General features: G+C 43.6%; 1 protein-coding gene across 1 annotated transcript in view; it reads left to right on the top strand.

The window, feature by feature from the left end:
- PUDP (pseudouridine 5'-phosphatase) overlaps positions 1-23,978 on the top strand; it is a 449,753-nt gene that overhangs the window by 152,848 nt on the left and 272,927 nt on the right. Inside the window, exon 3 of the mRNA XM_075335481.1 lies at positions 7,240-7,469. Coding sequence (XP_075191596.1) covers positions 7,240-7,469 — 230 coding nt within the window. The remainder of the gene's footprint in view (positions 1-7,239; positions 7,470-23,978) is intronic.

Below are 23,978 nucleotides of genomic sequence, written 5' to 3'. Positions count from 1 at the left end.
TATCGCTACGGCAGCTTCACACGCACATACCTGGTCGGCGACGTCGCTGTGACCGCCGAACAATCCCTCCTTCAAGGGGGAGGTGCGTTCAGCGTCACAGCGACATCACCGCGACGTCACTAAGCGGCCAGCCAATAGAAGCAGAGGGGCGCAGATGAGCGGGACGTAACATCCCGCCCACCTTCTTCCTTCTGCATTGCCGGTGAATGCAGGTAAAAAGATGTAAGGAACGACAAACAACATCGTATCTGCAGCAGTAACGACATTATGGAAATGAACGACGTGACACAGATCTACGATTTTTTTTACACTTTTGCGCTCATTCATCGTCGCACCTAGGATTTACGCATTACGATGTCTTTACCGACGCCGGATGTGCATCACTAACGACGTGACCCCAACGATATATCGGTAGCGATGTCGCAACGTGTAAAGCCCGCCTAAGGCTATGTGCACATGTTCAAGATTTCCAGCATAAAATTGTGCAGCAGTTCCTGATGTGTTGGCAGGAAGAGCACTGCATAAAATACTAATAAAAAGTTTTGCTTGTAACTGTAAAACACTGCGTATTTTCCGCTACAAAATTGCAATGTGAGCACATACAGTGCTGGCCAAAAGTATTGGCACCCCTGCAATTCTGTTAGATAATACTCAGTTTCTTCTTGAAAATGATTGCAATCACAAATTCTTTGATATTATTATCTTCATTTAATTTGTCTTCAATGAAAAAAATAAAAATTGTCATAAAGCCAAATTGGATATAGTTCCACACCAAATGTAAAAAAAGGGGTGGCCAAAAGTATTGGCACTATTTGAAAAATTATGTGATGCTTCTCTAATTTGTGTAATTAACAGCACCTGTAACTTACCTGTGGCACCTAACAGGTGTTGGCAATAACTAAATCACACTTGCAACCAGTTGACATGGATTAAAGTTGACTCAACCTCTGTCCTGTGTCCTCGTGTGTACCGCATTGAGCATGGAGAAAAGAAAGAAGACCAAAGAACTGTCTGAGGACTTGAGAATCCAAATTGTGAGGAAGCATGAGCAATCTCAAGGCTACAAGTCCATCTCCAAAGACCTGAATGTTCCTGTGTCTACGGTGTGCATTGTCATCAAGAGGTTTAAAGCCCATGGCACTGTGGCTAACCTCTCTAGATGTGGAAGGAAAAAAAATTGACAAGAGATTTCAACGCAAGATTGTGCGGATGATGGATAAAGAACCTCGACTAACATCCAAACAAGTTCAAGCTGCCCTGCAGTCCGAGGGTACAACAGTGTAAACCCGTACTATCCGTCTGAATGAAAAGGGACTGTATGGTAGGATACCCAGGAAGACCCCACTTCTTACCCCGAGACATAAAAAAGCCAGTCTTGAGTTTGCCAAAACTTACCTGAGAAAGCCTAAAACGTTTTGGAAGAATGTTCTCTGGGCAGATGAGACAAAAGTAGAGTTTTTTGGGAAAAACCATAAACATAGAGTTTACAGGAAAAAAAAAGAGGCATTCAAAGAAAAGAACATGGTCCCTACAGTCAAACATGGCGGAGGTTACCTGGTGTTTTGGGGTTGCTTTGCTGTCTCTGGCACTGGACTGCTTGACCGTGTGCATGGCATTATGAAGTCTGAAGACTACCAACAAATGTTGCAGCGTAATGTAGGGCCCAGTGTGAGAAAGCTGGGTCTTCCTCAGAGGTCATGGGTCTTCCAGCAGGACAATGACCCAAAACACACTTCAAAAAGCACTAGAAAATGGTTTGATAGAAAGCACTGGAGACTACTAAAGTGGCCAGCAATGAGTCCAGACCTGAATCCCATAGAACACCTGTGGAGAGATCTTAAAATGGCAGTTTGGAGAAGGCACCCATCAAATCTCAGGGACCTGGAGCAGTTTGCCAAAGAAGAATGGTCTAAAATTCCAGCAGAGCATTGTAAGAAACTCATTGATGGTTACCGGAAGTGGTTGTTCGCAGTTATTTTAGCTAAAGGTTGTGCAACCAAGTATTAGGCTAAGGGTGCCAATACTTTTGTCTGACCCATTTTTTGGAGTTTTGTGTGAAATGATCAATGATTTGATTTTTGTTTCATTCTCTTTTGTGTTTTTTCATTGCAAGCAACATAAATGAAGATAGTAATACCAAAGAATTTGTGATTGCAATCATTTTCAAGAAGAAACTGAGTATTATCTGACAGAATTGCAGGGGTGCCAATACTTTTGGCCATCACTGTAGCATTAAAATTAATTGGAGCGAGAGTCACAGAGACTAATAAGTTTATATTTATTGGGCGACATAGATTATAGTTAATGGGGGGCACAGTGCCAGCTTTTTTATTATTTTATATTGTGAATGGTGAGTGGCTAATTGTATAATATATAGTTTGGTGCATATTTATATTCAGGGGTGCAGTCTGGGAGATTTTTTATTCAAGAGGCAAGTGTATATATACAATATACGTGACCTTGCTATTTTCGGGGCTGCGGTGTTAAGAGTGACAGGACGAATCGTGGCTGGAAGATGGTGACATGATGGTCTGACCAGATGGAGAAGAAACAAGAGAAAATAACTAAGCAGATGAGACGTCAGCGGGAAGTAACTTTGTGAAAATCTTTATTCTGTGCTGTATGACTTGGAGTATTGCTGCTATTTGTTAAACCCCTTAGGACACATTCTCACATTTGTGTGATATTTCCATGTGTTGCCCGACTTTTTTTATTAGACAGCATATGGACTCCTAGTTTCATAGATCCATTTACATATCTGTGAAAATCACAGATCCGAGAATGAGATCTGCAAGACTCAAAGCATGTGCTATTCTGATCTGATTATGAGGAATAGGACATACTTCATGGGTCTATGCAATGTGTGAGAAATAAAGTCAGGCAGCACACTGACACTGCACACGGATGCAGGAATGTAGCCTTATTATGTATACACCGTCCATTAGTATTTAGTGTAGTCACTATGTAAACCGCCGTCCTTAATTACATAATTTACCCTTTTATTATGTAAAACATTGTCTCTCATGAGGATCCTCGCTAGTTATGTATGGGGCTGTCCCTTATTAAATAGTGTCCGTCCTCTCTTGTTATGTATAGCACTATCTCTTATATAGCATATTCTCGTTATTTTTGTTATTCACAGCGCCATGTCTTTATTATACAATCCTCTCTTGTTAGATATAAAATGACTGCTGATGGATTAGCATCTGACCAGAAGACCACTCCATCAGCTCCTCTGTTAGAAAATAAGCCTTACCATGTTTGTCGGAAGTCAGGTCATTTTATATCTAACAAGAGAGGATGCTATGAAATAAAGACAGGGCACAATAAATAGCAAAGTTAATAAGAGAATCCAAAAGGGATGATTCTGTATATAAAGAGGGCACTGTATAATATATATGTATATACATTTATATGTGCAGCTTTGTCGCCATAAAAGAAACAGGGGACCCAAGCTGTCACTGCTCCACATCTGCTTGGACTAAAGGCCGCTTTACACGCAAAGACATCGCTAACAAAATGTCGTTGGGGGTCACGGAATTCGTGACGCACATCCGGCCTTGTTAGTGACGTCATTGCGTGTGAAATGCACGAACAACCGTTAACGATCAAAATTACTTACCTTATCGTTGATCGTTGACACGTCGTTCTATTCCTAATTATCATTGCTGTTACAGGACGCAGGTTGTTCGTCGTTCTTGAGGCAGCACACATCGCTACGTATGACACCGCAGGAACGAGGAACATCACCGTACCTGCCGCTACTCGTAATTAGGAAGGAAGGAGGTGGGCGGAAAGTTCCGCCCGCTCATCTCCGCCCCTTTGCTTCTATTGGGCGGCCACCTAGTGACATCGCTGTGACGCCAAACGAACCACCCCCTTAGAAAGGAGGCGGTTTGCCGGCCACAGTGACGTCGCTAGGCAGGTAAGTACGTGTGACTGTTCCTAGCGATGTTGTGCGCTACGGGCAGCAATTTGCCCGTGACGCACAACCGACGCAGGCGGGTGCTTTCACCAGTGACATCGCTAGCGATGTCGCTGTGTGTAAAGTGTCCTTTACAGTTGATTTGGCACTGGGAAGTCACATATGACTTTTCTGGTGCAGTGCAAATTAAATATTGCAGCTTTGCTCTTTTGTCTACAGGATTATCAGAAAGTTGAGTACAGAACTTGGCTTTTTCTGGAAGTGCCGGTGATTATATTGGAGTCGGAGCATGTGCCCCTCTGCTCCATTCAGGATGGAACTCTTCAGGGCTCCATTCTTGGGCTTTCAGAGACCCTTTCTCGGGGAAGGAGGCCTGTTCTGAGGATCACTGCGTTGTCCAAATATTGAACCCCAGTAATCAGCAAGTTATCCCCTATCTTGTGTATAGCGAATAATAAGCAATTTTAAGAAAACATCTGTAACATAAAATTTAATGATTTTAGTGATTTGCATAAAACACCACATAATATAAGATTTTACTGAAGAACATGTACATTTTAAGAAAATTAATTTACTATATTATAGGTACATTGCTCAACATTGAAATTGCAACATCAAGAGGGAAACCTTTACTTATGTAAATCACAGAATCAATACACAATCAATTGCTTTGCAATTGATGAAAAATGGAAGCAACATTTTTAAAACCTCTGTATTTATTCAATATCAAATATCAGGGTCACATGCAGAAATACACACATGTTATCAATGAGGCTATGGTTGTCTGAGGAATGTTCTGCCACATAGTGCAAATGATGAAGATCCGCTGCTGGTAGCTCTCTTTGTAATTGACAGCTAATAATGTCCTAGATGTGCTCTATGAAACACACGGCTGCAGATCCTAATATGTATTTGTGGCGCCCTGGACAAGCCAGGACGTCACAGGTACTACAACAACACACCCCACACCCCTGCTAGGCACAAAAAAGTCAAACACAAATCCTTGTTGCCTCCCTCCAGGGGCTGATGTCCACACCAGGGTGTGGGCCAGGCGGTTGGCCCCACCCACCAAGGAGTTCACAGTCCTGGAGGCGGGAGAAGAAAAGGAGATTAGTTTTGAGTTGGAGAGAGTGAAGTGGTAGGAGAGGAGACTGAAGGAACAGCAAGGTTGGCAGATGGTGGTAACCGTCTGCAGGAGAGGCTGATTGGAGCGAACCGTAAGGACTGGGGACGGGCGGTGGCCTGACGGTACCGGATCGGGGAGCAAAGAGAAGCCAGCACCATTCGGCAGGGCTTATGGACCCCGACCAGGCTAGGAGTCGCCGTAAAACTGGTCAAATCCGTTAGCGAAGGGAACCTCCGGGGTTTCCCAGCAGTCAAGACCCGATTGAAGGCAACAGCTCACACCGTAAAGGGAAACACAGTCACCGCCAAGGCTACAGTTCCCAGGGCCAGAGCCTGCGGGCAAAAGGGGCTCCCTCAGCATCCATCCAAGCTGGGGAGCGGGTTACCGGTGGGAAGCCATTGGAACCGTAAACACAACACAGGTGCAGGGAAAGGCAGTCACCATCAACCTACCGGGAGAGCTACCGCAGCTGTCTGTGGGACCCGTCCATCCAGCCATTTGTTTTACCGGAGACTTTGCATTCATCATTGGCTGAGTGAGTACCACCGTGCCGTGCGGCACAGCGCTGCCCCCGCGACCCTGCACCTCACCAGGCCCCATAACCCGCCTGCCATCCCTACCCCTCACCGGGCCCCGGGACAACCAACCCCCCTACCCACGGAGGGGAGAAAACAACATCCAAGCTGCTCCCTATCACCGCTCCCGGGATCCCCGTCCAGAGCAGCGGTGGTGTCACAACCTCACCACAACCGTGGGTGGCGTCACGGACAATATCCCTAAACCAAACCACCCCCCTCCCTTTCACTCATGGGCGAGGAGCGCCGCTCGAGTCCCCGGAATCCGGCCCACCGCTCGAGCCACCACCGAGCAGCAGCAGCAGCAGCCGGACCCGAGCAGTGGGTGAGCGCAGCGTCCCCTCCCCGCCCGCGACATATTGACACTTGTTTTTGGCCACTTAAGCTTCTCACATTAGCACAATCAACATGTAGCCTGCTGTTTTCACTTTCCCTCAGGAAGACCTCTTTATGGCTTTGCCCACACATTGTCCAGACCAATCTCAGGTTATCATTGAATCCAAGACCAAAGTGGGACTTATTACTGAAGAGGATAGCCCTATTATAGCTTCTGTTGCTGCCCTGCTCTGCACCATGATAGACTTTGAGAGCAATTGTGTGAGGTCAATAGAACACCTGTAGCTTGACATCTGACTCATAGCGCAATGTCGTGCAAACATTTTCCTATGGTTGGTGTATATACTATTCAATGCCTTTGGTTTGGTATGTGGCCTGAAATTCCACTTGCAGTAGAGAATATATCACTACGAGCCATCACTGTGATCCTTATCTCCGAATTATGTTTTGACGTGGAATGTACAGTGGACAACCCCTTTTAGTCTTCATTCCAGGTAAAATAACAGTTTGGCATTGGATTGATTTAGTGTAACTAGTGGTACTGCCATTTCTCGAAAGTGTCCCTAGAGCCATTTTCTAACATAGCAATACAAGACATTATGTTGCTCATGCTACTGTGAGCAGCCTACATGGCCAAAACATGTTATCTGGCCCCTCAGCATCTCCTTACCTGTCTCCCATTGAAAACATCTGTAACATTCTTGGCAAAAGGAACTGCCAGCAGTGGATCTTGATGATTTGTGAACCAAATAGATTTCGCATGGCAGAACATTCTACAACCTTTAGTAACCTCAATGACATCATGCCAAGGAGGTAAGTGCGTGTATTTCTGCGCATTGTATTCTACCTGGATGATGAATAAATTAAGATGTTTTGATTCCATTTTTTTTCTGCATTTGCATATCATTAACACATCTATCAGTTCTGTGACTTTCATAATTACACCTCTGTTTCTTCTGGGCGTTACAATGTCAGTGTTGAGAAGTGTAAATGGCTTTTTGCTGTATGAATCTAGCGCGCAGGTCTAGTATTTGAGGGTTAATCCACATGGACGCTCTGATATCTGTGCTCTGCGTCTAGAGAGCAGGGTACGGTGGAGTCATTCCTCTTTCTACAATCTCATTGTTTTGCACAGATAATAACAGTGATCTCCAAAACTTTATTTTCTCAGAAACTGTCACATATTATTATTATCTGCTATCAATGATAGTATGGACAAGCTTTATCATGTAATCTTTGCATTTCTCATTTATTTTCTCTCTCTTCCTCTGTCACAGGGGTTGGAAAGTTAATCTACCATCTGAATAAGCACAACATCCCAATGGCTGTTGCCACCAGCTCAGCCAGAGTGACATTTGAAATGAAAACAAGTAGGCACAAAGAATTCTTCAATTTATTCCGTCATATTGTGCTTGGAGACGACCCAGATGTGAAAAATGGCAAACCTCAGCCTGATGCTTTTCTTGTATGTGCAAAGAGGTTTAACCCCCCTCCGAGCAATGGAAAGGTAAGTGTGAAAATCCATATCATTGCTGACGCTGCGTAGGGCTGGATTTTGAAATCACAGAATGATATAGCTAATTTTCATCCAGCTTTACAGGGCAATGGATTTAATGAACAGAAGGGGATTTTAAGATTATGTGCCCACTTTGCTTTATTTCATGTGGTTCTTTTCTGCATGTTTTCGCTGGAAAACCGGAACAGAAATAACACACGTTTTTCTTACGTTTGTGCGTTTTTTCCTGCTTCTTTTTGTGCTTTTTTTTAGTCATGGTGATTGTGGGAGTTCAGGCGCTGTACCCACATGATCGCCCCCGGATCTCCAAGTGATGTTACAGCCAGGACACAGCTCTCACTGGCCGAAGTGGTGACCGTGCCGCTTCCTGCAGTTTAACCCCCTGACTGTTGTGATCAATGCGATCGCAGCATTCAGGAGGCAGAGAGAGGAATCGCTTACCTCTTCCTAGCAATCTGGTCCCTACAATGCGATCACAGGGACTCGATCGCTGCCATAGTAAACCTGGGTCATCACCATGATGACCCCAGGTTACTGAGCTACGGAGAGCCTCACAGACCATGCTGTATGTACAGTATGTAAGGCAAAGTGCTGCCCTATAATCCCCTGTAGAAATAAAGCATCTCAGGGGAATATAGAAATGCAAGAAATAATCGCATAAACAATTGACATGCTGCTTTTTTTTTCCAGCAACAAAGTCTGCAAGTAAAAAAGAAGCAGTGCATGCACAGCAAGTCACGATTCTTTGCTGGTATTAGACTTTGCTGGGATGATTTTTCCTTGCTTTTATTGATTAAAACAAATAGAAATTCATGAAAAAAATGCCAAAAATAACCCCAAACCCGCCACATGTGCCTAAAGGCCGCTTTACACGCAACAACATCGCTAACGAGATATCGTTGGGGTCACGGAATTCGTGGCGCACATTCAGCCTTGTTAGCGACGTCGTTGCATGTGACACCTACGAGCGACCGCTAACGATCAGAAATACTCACCAAATCGTTGATCGTTGACACGTCGTTGCTCATGCTGGACGCAGGTTGTTTGTCGTTCCTGAAGCAGCACACATCACTACGTGTGACACCCCGGGAACTACAAACAACAGCGTTCCTGCGTCCTCCAGCAACAAGGTGGGAGTGACGTGAATGCGGCTGCTCTCCGCCCCTCCGCTTCTATTGGTGGCCTGCTGTGTGATGTCACTGTGACACCGCACAAACCGCCCCCTTAAAAAAGAGGTTGTTCGCCACCCACATCGACGTCGCTAGGAAGGTAAATCCGTTTGACGCGTCCTAGCGATATTGTTCGACACGGGCAGCGATTTGCCCGTGCCGCACAAATGACGGGGGCAGGAGCAATCACTAGCGATGTCGCAGCATGTAAAGCGCCCTTAAGTCCTTAAAAAAAAGAGCCTAGATGACCATTAAGTGACATATCAAGTAGAATACAGTACAGCCTGATTCCTAGCAGCATCTCATATATTTGATGTTTTTGGTCTTGCCATATCCAGTTAACATTCGAAGGGAAGAAGAGTAAGTGACCACTTAGCTCAGTATATACATTGTTATATTGCTTTAGGTGTGCTCTGCTGCTAACGTACTCATTATTTTATGCCTAGAACCTGCTGATTTATGTCAGTCGCACCACTCCGTCTCACTGCTAAATAGGCATGCAAAAGGTTATTCCCATAAGTCCAGCTGTCACCTCGCATAAAGCCATTACACTGCTTTTAAAAATTGAGGAAATTGAGAAAACGTTTCTGCTGTAGGAACCATACAGTATTCGTCGTGTTGTGTTTTTGTATTGCAAATTGGATAATATATATTTTGCCCAATTTATTGCATTTCTTGGTAATAGTACCTACAGTAGTATCCTGCATTATCCAGTGAGAAAAATATTCTAGTTTTGGAAACTGTAGCATAGGAACACTGCAGCTAAAATTTAGGGCTGCTTCCCACTTGCGAGTTTCTCGCAGTAGAGCAATGCTAGAAAATCTCGCATTGGAATCGGACACATGTTAGTGAATGATTCAGCTTGCATTTGCGATTTTTTTCTCAGTCCAAATCGGACTGAGAAAAAAATCGCAGCATGCTGCTTTTTTGCGAGTTTCTACTGCGAGTCTCTCCAATGCAAGTCTATGGGAGCGTGTAAATAATCGGATGTCACGGGACGGCACTCACACCATCCTAGTGTCATCCGATTTTCTAAATACATTTCTCGCATGTTTCCTAAAACACTAGAAACGAGTGATGTCTCACAATGTTTGTCAATCACTATTCTCTGTCAGTCAGTCTCTCCCTCTCGGTCTCTATTCTCTCTCTGTCGGTCCGTCACTATCTCTGTCCCTCTCTCACAGTCTGTCGGTCATTTTCCCCTCCTCTCTCATACTCACTGTTCCCCCATCTCCGGCGCGGCGCTGCACGGCATTCACACTGCTGCGGTGGCTTTTACTATTTTGAAAAAGCCGGCCGCTCATTAAACAATCTCGTATTCCCTGCTTTACCCGCCCACAGGCGCCTATGATTGGTTACAGTGAGACATGCCCCCATGCTGAGTGACAGGTGTCTCACTGCACCCAATCACAGCAGCCGGTGGGCGTGTCTATACTGTGCAGTGAAATAAATAATTAAATAATTAAAAAAAACGGCATGCGGTCCCCCCCAATTTTAATACCAGCCAGATAAAGCCATACGGCTGAAGGCTGGTATTCTCAGGATGGGGAGCTCCACATTATGGGGAGCCCCCAGCCTAACAATATCAGCCAGCAGCCGCCCAGAATTGCTGCATACATTAGATGCGACAGTTCTGGGACTGTACCCGGCTCTTCCCGATTTGCCCTGGTGCGTTGGCAAATCGGGGTAATAAGGAGTTATTGGCAGCCCATAGCTGCCAATAAGTCCTAGATTAATCATGTCAGGCGTCTATGAGATACCTTCCATGATTAATCTTTAAGTTACAGTAAATAAACACACACACACACACGAAAAAAACCTTTATTAGAAATAAAAAACACTAACAAATTCCCTGGTTCAACAATTTAATAAGCCCCAAAAAGCCCTCCATATCCGGCGTAATCCAGGATGGTCCAGCGTTGCTTCCAGCTCTGCTGCATGAAGGTAGCAGGAGCTGCAGAAGACACCGCCGCTCCTGTCAGCTCCATGCAGCAACTGAGGTGAGTATCGCGATCAGCTGAGCTGTCACTGAGGTTACCTGCGGCCACCGCTGGATCCTCCAACAGTGTTTTTTATTTCTAATAAAGGATTTTTCAGGTGTGTGTGTTTATTTACTGTAACTTAAAGATTAATCATGGAAGGTATCTCATAGACGCCTGACATGATTAATCTAGGAGTTATTGGCAGCTATGGGCTGCCAATAACTCCTTATTACCCCGATTTGCCAACGCACCAGGGCATATCGGGAAGAGCCGGGTACAGTCCCAGAACTGTCGCATCTAATGTGTGCGGCAATTCTGGGCGGCTGCTGGCTGATATTGTTAGGCTGGGGATCTCCCCATAACGTGGAGCTCCCCATCCTGAGAATACCAGCCTTCAGCCGTATGGCTTTATCTGGCTGGTATTGAAATTGGGGGGGACCGCACGCCGTTTTTTTTAATTATTTAATTATTTATTTCACTGCACAGTATAGACACGCCCACCGGCTGCTGTGATTGGGTGCAGTGAGACACCTGTCACTCAGCGTGGGGGCGTGTCTCACTGCAACCAATCATAGGCGCCTGTGGGCGGGTAAAGCAGGGAATACGAGATTGTTTAATGAGCGGCTGGCTTTTTCAAAATAGTTAAAGCCGCCGCAGCAGTGTGAATGCCGTGCAGCACCGCGCCGGGGATCGGTTAGTATGAGAGAGGGCTGCTAACTTCAGTCACTCAGGGGATTAGCGGTCACCGGTGAGTCCTTCACTGGTGACCGCTAATCAGGACGTGGCACAGACAGAGGCGCAGCATGACAATGAAGTCGGGTGAAGTTAACCCGAGTTCATTCTGATCGTGCGGCTCTGTCTGCATCTGCTGTCATCTGCCATTCAGCTCTGCTACATGGTTGTCTGTGTCTGCTGTCAGCGGCCATGTAGCAGAGCTGAATGGCAGATGACATAGTAAAAAATACGCATTACACACGCATTACACACGCTAGTAAAATCATTAATTTATTCAGATAAAGCATCGCACTTGCGTTGCACTTGGACCCAACGTGAACTAAAATCAGCAGAGTTTTTTTTTCAGCCCAGTCGGACCAATTTTTCTCGCATAGATGTGTTTCCAGCCTTAAAGGGAATCCGTCACTTAGTTTTTTGCTCTCCCACCTGAGAACAGCATAATGTAGAGACAGAGACCCTGATTCCAGCGATGTGTCACTTATTGAGCTTTTTGCTGTCATTTTGATAAACTCAATGTTTTCTCTGCTGCAGATTAAGAACTTATACAGAGCTCATGAATCTGCTGGACTACTGGGCAGCACATCAAGGAGTCCTCAAATGATAATCTATTGCTGATAATTAGGGATTTTATCAAAACTACACTATCAGCCCAGTAAGTGACACACCATTGGAATCAGAATCTCTGCCCCTACGGTATCCTGCTCTCAGATTAAGTGGCAAAATCCTGGTGACATATTACCTTTAAAAGTTGCATTAGTTAAAGGGAACCAGTCAAGTCCCCTTTACCCTCCAACCCAGCAGCATTTATACCTGTGTGCCCAAATTCCCTCCCTAACCAGCCCTGTTTAATACTATTCACTATTATGAATGTTTAAAACAACGACTTATAAACCTCCCTGGCCCTATGCTAATTAGCGCCTTGACTAGTCACAGGGGCTTTAATTCCCCTGACTAGTTAGCCCTTTTTGATCTCTAGCTTGTGTAAATCATGTTATCACACCCACAGAGGTGTGATAACATGAAAAAAGGCCGACAAGTCGGGGTATAATGCCCCTGCGACTAATCAGAAGTCCAATTAGCATAGGGACAGCGAGGTTTATAAGGCTAAGTTCACATTTCCGCTAAAATCTATCAGTCACAATCCGCTGCTCTTGTAAACAACGGAATCCGTTTAGCGGATTTCGCTGCTCCCATAGACTTGTATGAGCAGCGGATTGTGACTGATGATGCTGCGTTGCACCCTCCGCCCGACTGATCAGTCGTGGAACGACTGACCGCCGGGCGGGGGGAACGCAGCATGTAACGTTTTTTGAGCAGCGAGATCCGTCGGATTTCGCTGCGCATGCTCTCTGGCTCCCTGCACACGTCACCAGCTTTGGTTGGTTACCCGATATTTACCCTGGTTACGGTGCAAGGAGCCAGCGCTAAGCGGTGTAGGCCCGTAACCAAGGTAAATATCGGGTAACCAAGGTAAACATCGGGTGCTTTGCTGTTACCCGATATTTAGGCTGGTTACGTGTGCAGGGAGGCCGACACTTCCCCGCTCGGCCCCGCCCCCTCCCGCACTCCGCACATGTATGTACACACACACACACGTCCCCAGCCATGCAGACAAGCACTGCCACTGACACCCTCGTCTGGCCCCGCCCCCTGCTCGGCTCCGCCCCCTCCCGCACTTTGCATGTGCACACACACACACACATACATACATACATACATACATACATACATACATGCACATACACTCACTCACTCACTCACACATACACTCACCTGTCCCCAGCCATGCAGACCGCAGCACTTCTACTGACATCCTCAGCGCCTGGCCCCGCCCCCCGCTCGGCTCCGCCCCCTCCCGCACTTTGCATGTGCACACACACACACACATACATACATACATACATACATACATACATGCACATACACTCACTCACTCACACATACACTCACCTGTCCCCAGCCATGCAGACCGCAGCACTTCTACTGACATCCTCAGCGCCTGGCCCCGCCCCCCGCTCGGCTCCGCCCCCTCCCGCACTTTGCATGTGCACACACATACATACATACATACATACATACATACATGCACATACACACACTCACTCACTCACAGATACACTCACCTGTCCCCAGCCATGCAGACCGCAGCACTTCCACTGACATCCTCAGCGCCTGGCCCCGCCCCCCGCTCGGCTCTGCCCCCGAACTCCGCCCCCCGCACACAACGGAATCCGACAAAGAATTCTGTTCTTTGTCATCCGTTGTACAGCGTTGAACAGCGCATCAGTCACATGCGTCAAGCGACGCATGTGACTGATACAAATCAACGGAAATGTGAACTTAGCCTAAGTTGTTTTGTTATTTTTTTTTTAAACATTCATATCAGCGCATAGCATTATATGAGGGTGGTTAGCAGGGGATTTGGGCATATAGGTATGAATGCTGCTTGGTTGGAGGACATAGAGGACCTGACAGGTTCCCTTTAAAGGGAATCTGACAGCAGGTTTTTATTATCTGAGAGCAGCATAATGTAGGGGCAGAGAGCTCATTTCCAGCGATTATAGTTGTAGCGCCCCTGAGACCCTCAGGGCACTACAGGGAACTGCATCCTCTTGGGGATGCAGGACCTACCCCATGGGACCTGGAGTACCAGTGCCGATTCCACCCAAACATGACCAAAATCCTAGTTCTCCTTTCCACACCTGGGCATAGAGGGTTAACCATGTGAGGGGATGGTCGCCATGGGAACGAGTCCCTGGGTATAGCCAGCCTTGTGGGAGGGGTCAGCAGTCCAGGGAGTAGTCTAGAGACAGGAGGACACAGTAAAGGTGTGCGGACGTGCGTGAGCTGGGTACGTGCAGCGGTGACCCAGGAGCACAGGAGAGAGGTCGCCAGGACGGGTACTGAGATACCACTGGGACCGGAGTACGCACTGGGCACAGGGCCCTGGGTCAAGCGCAAGTTTTACACTGTTTGGCAAATACCTGACCGGTGAGGACACCTTCTCAGACTTCACCGAACCAAATAATCTGGGGGCATCAGCAGTAAACTAGGATCGGGGTTCGGATGCTTACCTCCCCGCAGGGTCCGCACTGCCCACCGTACGGAGAAGGAGACTGTACCCCAAAAAGGACAGTCGGGGGTCCCAAAACACTCCACGCTATGGGGACTCAATCTACAGAGAGTGCCGGGGACAGAGCAACCTGGATCACGATATTAGCACTGGTCCTCCAAGGAAGGGTCCACAGTGAGTAGAGACTGTTCAAGACAACCTGGTGTGGTCTCCGTTATTGCCCCACTACATCTCCCAGGTACAGCCCTACATGCAGAGCGCCTACCATCACAGCTGCCACTACCATCAGCTCTGGGAGTACCCACGTACAACAGTGGCGGTTCTCCATCCCTAACTGCAATCCGCAGGTGGCATCACATGATAAAAACTCTTATCTCCCCTGTAAATACCCCCCATTAGCAAAAGGGGCCCAGGGCACGGGACCGGGCAACGGCCACCAAAGTGACATTCCCATTTGTTACTTCCCGGGACCGAGCACCCCCTTCTCTGGGCACTGCACAGTCACTTACTTTTCTGCTTGGCGCAGTGTTGATAAAATCTCTGTTTTCTTTGCTGTCAATTGTGTAGTGCTATGAATGCCATAAAACACAGCTTCCTGTATACACTGTACATTGCCAGTAAGCCATCAATCAATCATGGGGGTGTGCTTACATAGATAAGCTGGACTGCCTAGCATAGGACAGGTAGTCTTCTTGTGATAATCTCCTGCTAATAAAACACTGATTGTATTGAAACTACAACAAGGTGCAGAGCAAGTAGCAATCAGGCTCTCTTCTACATTTTGCTGCTCTCAGATTAAATTGCAATTAACTTTAACAAGGTCTTTTTATAGTGTCTTTCTACCCTATACTAATACAATATTTTTACAAAACCTGATAACTTTAGAATATAAATCTGACTACAATGTTTTTTGTAAATGACAGAATGGAGAGGATTTAAATGACCACTTTGCAATAGATCTAGCAAATGTAGGAAACTTTGTATGATAACTTATAGAAGTATGTTACTTTCTCCATTATGAGCCACTTTTTATCCTCTTATCTGCATTTTGAACTCAATATTTTCTGTAAAAAAAAAAAAACCCAAAAAACCTGCTAAACTCTGTCTTGCTCAAGATAAATTAATTTTCAATGCACTGAGGGAACAGATTACTGACACATAATAAAGGTGATAGAAAAGGGGGGATGGAGGAGCAGAGTGAGAAGAAGCCCCAACAAATAGATTATTGCCATGTGTCTGCTCCATATCTGGATTCACAGCTACTTAGTTCAGTACTGCTGTATAATGGCCTCCAGGACGCTGCTTCTGGGCATGTTCTAAAAGAAACCTTGATGTTCCTGTGTATGAAAGACATCATAGCAGCTGGTCACCACTCACTAGCTCAGTGGTGACTAAACTTTATAGAAAGCGCCTGCTGATGTGTTATTACTAAAACATGACAACTTTTCTAAATAGGTATGTGAAACTACAAGAATTCTTTAAAGTGAATACCAGTCTTCAAATACCAAGTAAAACTGGTACAGAAATCTTTTATTATCACACTGCATGAAATTGTGCTTAGGGTTTGTTACTTACACTATAAAGCTCCACATTCCCTTCAAAGATATTTACTAAAAGGAGCTTACTGCATATCACCTATATAGTGAGCTCAATAAGAGCATAGAGCAAAATTGTAAATGGTTTCTGAAGGCAAGGTTAATTTTAATATTTAACACTATGGACGAACAGAGGATATGAAGCTCTCTATAACTAAAGGAAATCTGGCCACATAATGTCACAGTTGTCTCCCTGTTTTTGGAGATTAGTGACAGCTTTAATGTCTGGAGCTTCTCATCTCCATCTGAACTCTGCATTTAAATGTTGTTTAATTTCTTTTAGTTCTGAAATAGTTGATGTCAGTTTTTCTGCCAGCAGCTCTAATGTAGTTCAGGTCAGCTGTAGCCACACCCCCTGGAGTTTAAATAGCTAGGTCTCCCAGCAAGCTTTGCTGACTATACAAAGCCATTTGAAAGCAAGCCACCTTGGTGGAAGGAGCTGCTATAGATTCTCCTGAAATCATATCCTCTCCATTTAGATTGTTTGTCTCATCTACCCTCTTGTTGTATTAGTGCAGTGGTGGGTCAAGTGTATCTTATCTCCCACTCCCTAGCCCGGACTATAGTAGGAAATTTTTAGGGCTTCAGGTGTTCTTGCTTGGCGACAGGTGAGGAACCTATATGTGGTCTGGCTAGGAGTGCAGGGTACAGCGCCAGGTAAGACAGGAGGTGTCCATCTGTCCTCTTACTAGTACCAGGGCCCACTGTTGTTATTGTTTCCTGGTGCCCCCCTTGTTTGTGGTGTTGTTTAGGTTTGTTTATTGTTGTGCATCAGACATCTGTAGGTCTGAACGTGCCCAGCACGTGTTAAGCATGACACATAAAAAAAAATTCATATATATGTTTTTGCTGATCTAAAAATCTACAATATTAAATGGTGGAAATTACATATATATTGTGTGCAGAATTAATAGGCAAATTGTATTTTAGAGGATTTTTTTCATTATTGACCAAGAACTATGTTCTCAATCAACCGAAAAGACTCATAAATATTAAAGCTTAATATTTTTGGAAGTTGGAGTGGGATTTTTTAGATTTGGCTATCTTAGGAGGATATCTGTTTGTGCAGGTAACTATTACTGTGCAGAATTATTAGGCAACTTAATAAAAACCAAATATATTCCCATCTCACTTGTTTATTTTCACCAGGTAAACCAATATAACTGCACAAAATTTAGAAATATACATTTCTGACATGCAAAATCAAAACTAAAAAAATTAGTGACCAATATAGCCACTTTTCTTTATGATGACACTCAACAGCCTACCATCCATAGATTCTGTCAGTTGTTTGATCTGTTTACGATCAACATTGCATGCAGCAGCCACCACAGCCTCCCAGACACTGTTCAGAGAGGTGTACTGTTTCCCTCCCTGTAGATCTCACATTTTATGAGGCACAACAGGTTCTCTATGGGGTTCAGATCAGGTGAACATGGGGGCCATGTCATTATTTTTTCATCTTTTAGATCTTTACTGGCCAGCCACGCTGTGGAGTAGTTCGATGCATGTGAGGGAGCATTGTCCTGCATAAAAATCATAATTTTCTTGAACGATACCGACTTCTTCCTGTACCACTGCTTGAAGAAGTTGTCTTCCAGAAACTAGTAGTAGGTCTAGGAGTTGAGCTTCACTCCATCCTCAACCCGAAAAGGTCCTACAAGTTCATCTTTGATGATACCAGCCCATACCAGTACTTCACCTCCACTTTGCTGGCGTCTGAGTCGGAGTAGAGCTCTCTGCCGTTTACTGATCCAGCCTATGGCCCATCCATCTGTGCCATCAAGAGTCACTCTCATATCATCAGTCCATAAAACCTTTGAAAAAACAGTCTTAAGATATTTCTTGGCCCAGTCTTGATGTTTGATCTTTGTTTCTTGTTCAAAGGTGTTGGTTTTTCAGCCTTCCTTACCTTGGCCATGTCCCTGAGAATGGAACACCTTGTGCTTTTCGATACTCCAGTAACGTTGCAGCTCTGAAATATGGCCAAACTAGTTGCAAATGGCATCTTGGCAGCTTCACGCTTGATTTTGCTCAATTCATAGGCAGTTATTTTGCGCCTTTTTTCCCCAAAACACTTCTTGCGACCCTGTTGGCTATTTGCCATGAAACGCTTCATTGTTCGGTGATCACGCTTCAAAAGTTTGGCAATTTCAAGACTGCTGCATCCCTCTGCAAGACATCTCACATTTTTGGACTTTTCACAGCCCGTCAAATCTCTCTTCTGACCCATTTTGCCAAAGGAAAGGAAGTTGCCTAATAATTAAGCAAACCTTATATAGGGTGTTGATGTCATTACACCACACCCCTCCTCATTACAGAGATGCACATCACCTGATTTACTTAATTGGTAGTTGTCTCTTAAGCCTATACAGCTTGGAGTAGGACAACATGTATAAAAAGTATCATGTGATCAAAATACTCATTTGCCTAATAATTCTGCACACAGTGTATAGGCGAGTAAAATAAGTAATCACAAATACGATGGAATTAACCAGCACAGGATTTTGGACCTAGTTAGATGAAGAATGTATGGAAAGACTAATGACAAGTCTAATTTACTGATACTTATGCGTTTTGACCATGTAACACTCTAAACAAACAGTTTGGATTTGACATTTACTTCAAGCGGTACTCTTACATAACCACTAAGAGTCAACTTCCTTTCATAAACCCTTATCAAGTATTTTTAGAAGTAAAATAAACCAAGTTTTCTGTGTGCACTCAGTGCAGAAATCAATTTAAGCTGCCGTACTTTATTGCCGAGACTACAGGACCATCACTCTGTCGAGAGAAATATAGGCCAGAATATATGTCAATGTCAAGATACAACTTTTCAGAAATACTTCTAACTTGTGTAACTATTCCACAGAGCAAACTATCCCTGTGTGGATATTAAAGGGTCTCCTCTATACAAGAAATGATAAAATATCACCCTGGGAATATCTTCCCTTTCTATTTAATACAGTGCACACTCTTGAATATGTCAAAAGTAGGAATCTGTTAAAATACATAACAAAATACATGGACTATTGTAGTCTCAGTCGATCAGCAAAAGACTTTAAGGAAAGTGACATTTTGTTTCATGCCCGCCTCAGAGATGAAGAAAAAATAGAACACTAAGCAAGGGAAAAAAAGTGCATCCAGGTAGCCAAATTTAGTTACCATCTCCTCTCCATCGTAATGTTATATACCAGCATCTCAGATGATTATAATGTGTATGGGGGAAAAAAAAACTTTCTAGAATACAATAGAAAATGTTCGGATAAAATCAGAAATATTTAACATCACATCTTCATGAGCTGAAGAGTAAAAAAAATAATAAAATGGCATTAGAAAGTGGAGATGCTGTGCTGCTCATACATTTCTAGAATGAATTGTTCATTGTTTGTGTAAACTGAAGACACCATGTCTTGTGTAAACTTAGCTGATGTACTACTTTGGTAGACTTCACGCAGTCATGTATAACATGGTCGCCATCCACAAAAGAGACAACAAATAATAGTACATTTGCGTTTATCTGCATTAGGCCTCATTCAGATGTTGTTTTTTCATGTACATGTTCCATACACTTTACGTGTTTTCACTGACTGAGCTCATACGCATGGTACTATTTACATGTCCATGTTCCATAAGCTATACGCGTTTTCACTGATTGAGCTCGTATGCATGGTACTATTTACATGTCCATGATCCATACGCTATACACGTTTTCACTGATTGAGCTCGTACGCATGGTACTATTTACATGTCCATGTTCCATACTCTATTCGCGTTTTCACTGATTGCGCTCGTATGCATGGTACTATTTACATGCCCATGTTCCATACGCTATACCTGTTTTCACTGATTGTGCTCGTATGTATGGTACTATTTACATGTCCATGATCCATACGCTATACACGTTTTCACTGATTGAGCTCGTACGCATGGTACTATTTACATGCTCATGTTCCATATGCTATACATGTTTTCACTGATTGTGCTCGTGTGTATGGTACTATTTACATGTCCATGTTTCATAAGCTATACGCGTTTTCACTGATTGAGCTCGTACGCATGGTACTATTTACATGTCCATGTTCCATACTCTATTCGCGTTTTCACTGATTGCGCTCGTATGCATGGTACTATTTACATGCCCATGTTCCATACGCTATACATGTTTTCACTGATTGTGCTCGTGTGTATGGTACTATTTACATGTCCATGATCCATATGCTTTACACGTTTTCACTGATTGAGCTCGTACGCATGGTACTATTTACATGTCCATGTCCCATACGCTATACGCATTTTCACTGATTGAGCTCGTATGAGCTCAATTTACATGTCCATGTTCAATACGCTATACGCGTTTTCACTGATTGAGCTCATATGCATGGTAATATTTACATGTCCATGTTTCATAAGCTATACGTGTTTTCACTGATTGAGCTCTTATGCATGGTACTATTTACATGTCCATGATCCATACGCTATACACGTTTTCACTGATTGAGCTCGTACGCATGGTACTATTTACATGTCCATGTTCCATACTCTATTCGCGTTTTCACTGATTGCGCTCGTATGCATGGTACTATTTACATGCCCATGTTCCATACGCTATACCTGTTTTCACTGATTGTGCTCGTGTGTATGGTACTATTTACATGTCCATGATCCATACGCTATACACGTTTTCACTGATTGAGCTCGTACGCATGGTACTATTTACATGCCCATGTTCCATATGCTATACATGTTTTCACTGATTGTGCTCGTGTGTATGGTACTATTTACATGTCCATGTTTCATAAGCTATACGCGTTTTCACTGATTGATCTCGTACGCATGGTACTATTTACATGTCCATGTTCCATACTCTATTCGCGTTTTCACTGATTGCGCTCGTATGCATGGTACTATTTACATGCCCATGTTCCATACGCTATACATGTTTTCACTGATTGTGCTCGTGTGTATGGTACTATTTACATGTCCATGATCCATATGCTTTACACGTTTTCACTGATTGAGCTCGTACGCATGGTACTATTTACATGTCCATGTCCCATACGCTATACGCATTTTCACTGATTGAGCTCGTATGAGCTCAATTTACATGTCCATGTTCAATACGCTATACGCGTTTTCACTGATTGAGCTCATATGCATGGTAATATTTACATGTCCATGTTTCATAAGCTATACGTGTTTTCACTGATTGAGCTCTTATGCATGGTACTATTTACATGTCCATGTCCCATACGCTATACACGTTTTCACTGATTGAGCTCGTACGCATGGTACTATTTACATGTCCATGATCCATACGCTATACACATTTTCACTGATTGAGCTCGTGCGCATGGGACTATTTACATGTCCATGTTCCATATGCTATACACGTTTTCACAGATTGAGCTTATATGCATGGTAATATTTACATGTCCATGTCCCATACACTATACGCGTTTTCACTGATTGAGCTCGTACGCATGGTACTATTACATGTTTTTTTACAGATCTTTTATCCACAAAAAAATATCTATAAAATTTTGCTATTTTGGTACCACACTCCAGATTTCCTTCATGGCATAGACCCCTCCATACCGGCTTGTTGCTGGAGATGCGGGGGAGGCAGGGGCACCATTCTGCACATATTCTGGTCCTGTCCAGGGATAGTCCCCTTCTGGGAGCGGGTTAGAGGGTTGATCCATAAAGTACTATATATAGAGGTTGATCTTGATCCCCTGATCTATGTTCTGGGTCTTGGGAATGGGGGATTGTGAAAAACGGCCTCTAAGCTTTTGTCCCACATCCTTACGGTGGCCAGATGCTTAATTGCAAAGAATTGGAGGCAGCCAGGGACACCCTCACTCCAGAGCCTCAAGTATAGATTACTGGACGTTAGACGCATGGAACATCTCACGGCATTATTGCATGACACAGTTGACCGTTTCCAGGCCGTGTGGGCACCATGGGACTACTTTGCGGGACAGGAGGATCTGTGAGACTGAGGCCTATGGGTCCTATGGAAGGAGCATGGACTCTTGAAACCCTTCCCTCTTCCCTCCTATTTCTCCTCTCCCCTCCTAACCCTCCTCACCTGTCCTGTCATTGTTTGTCTAGGTTCGATAAGAATTGTGAATTTTATGTTTTATTTTATGTATGAAAAACGTAAATTGAAAATCTCAATAAAAATTCAAAGTTTAAAAAAAAAAAATGTTGTCTGTCTGTGATTTTTTTTTTTGAGAACCTGTCCAGAAAAAATCCAGTTGGCAACCCTGCATGCATGTGAACATAACCTGTGGTTTGGACTCTTTGTGGCGCCCACATAAAGGGAGGCCACTTGGCTTTAGGAGGGTGGAATTTTCTGGATTGGATTTTGCAGCCTTGAACTACCAGAAGGCTATATTTTATTTGATCTATTACGGATCCAAGTGGGGGCTTTTATTTGTTGGATGAGTTGAAGTTTTCAGCGGTACCATTTTAGGGAATGCAACATTACGTGATCACTTTTTATTATGCTTTTAGAAGGCTGAATTAATTGAGGGATTGTTTTTATTTTTTCACATTCATTGTGTAAGACAACTTTACTTTTAGGTCAGTCACGATGATTATAGCAATATCAGATTTATATAGATTTTTTTTATATACTTACCTGGTTTTGTTTAGTAATAAAAAGATACAAAAATCTCTTTAATTTTGCATTTCCATAGTCTAAGAGCTATATCTTTTTTTAATTATCATTATCCTCTGAAAGAACTTTAGAAGGCCCTGTGCGCACTAGAAAAATAATTTTTCTCGAGAAATTTCTTGAGAGTCTGAAAGATTAGCTCACTTGCGTTCAAAAAATGCACCAATAACGCACCGAAAAACGCATGCATTTTTACCGCGCTTTGTTTGTGTGTTTTTATGCATTTTTTATGCGTTTTTTTCGGCAGGTTGTTCCCTGCGTTTTTTTACCATTATCTATGGCAAAAAACGCAGGTATTTACAGAAAAGAAGTGACATGCTCATACTTTTTCTCAAGAAATTCTGCAGAAAAAATGTTCTTGAGAAAAAAACACAGTGTGCGCACAGCTATTTTCTTTTTCCATAGGTTTTGCTGGGGAATGTCTGCAGACAGGTTACAACCATTTTCTCAAGAAATTTTTGCAGCAAAAATGCAAAAAAAACTGCAGGTAATATCGCAGTGTGCGCACAGGGCCTAAGTGCTTGTTTTTTACAAGATGAATGATTTCCAGTAATACATTTTTTTTTCTATGTATGTGTCTTTCTGATTATTATTTCATACCACTTACTTGCATAGCTGTATGATACAATAAAACATCACTTTCATATTTTTTTTTAACCTTTTTTGACCTTGTGCGCACGCTTTGGATTTACCACGGATTTTGCCATGGATTTGCTGCAGAAAATGTGTCTTACATTCCTGCTGTCATTCCCCAGCAAATCCTATGGGTTTTAAAAAATGCTGTGCGCACACTGCGTTTTTTTATACCCGCGGATTTTCCGCTGCGGAATTAATGAACATGTCACTTCTTTTTCGTAGGTAACTGCGTTTTTTGCCATAGATAATGGTAAAAATCCGCAGTGACCAACTTGCGGAAAATCTGCGGAGACTTATCTTCACCAAACGGGCACCTACTAATCTGTATCAGGGTGATGGTGTCATGGTTAATATATACCTCCTGTGTACTATCAACAATGATCATAATTCCTAATGGATCTCTCCCTTTCCTACCCCATTCTAATCTGAACTCTTATATTGACAATATGTGATTTTTTGTTCATCTGCTGTTTGTTTATTTATGTATTTATTTGTATCCACATTTGTATTTAGATGGTCCTTTTGATGAAGACCATAATATGGTTGAAACGTTAATTTTGGACATCTGAATTCTCTTTTTTTCAAAAATTTAATAAAATATAAAAAAGAAACCTTTTTGTGTCTG

Source organism: Anomaloglossus baeobatrachus, chromosome 2 (assembly GCF_048569485.1).
Source record: "Anomaloglossus baeobatrachus isolate aAnoBae1 chromosome 2, aAnoBae1.hap1, whole genome shotgun sequence".
NCBI lineage: Eukaryota > Metazoa > Chordata > Amphibia > Anura > Aromobatidae > Anomaloglossus > Anomaloglossus baeobatrachus.
This window is presented reverse-complemented; position numbering and strand designations above follow the sequence as displayed.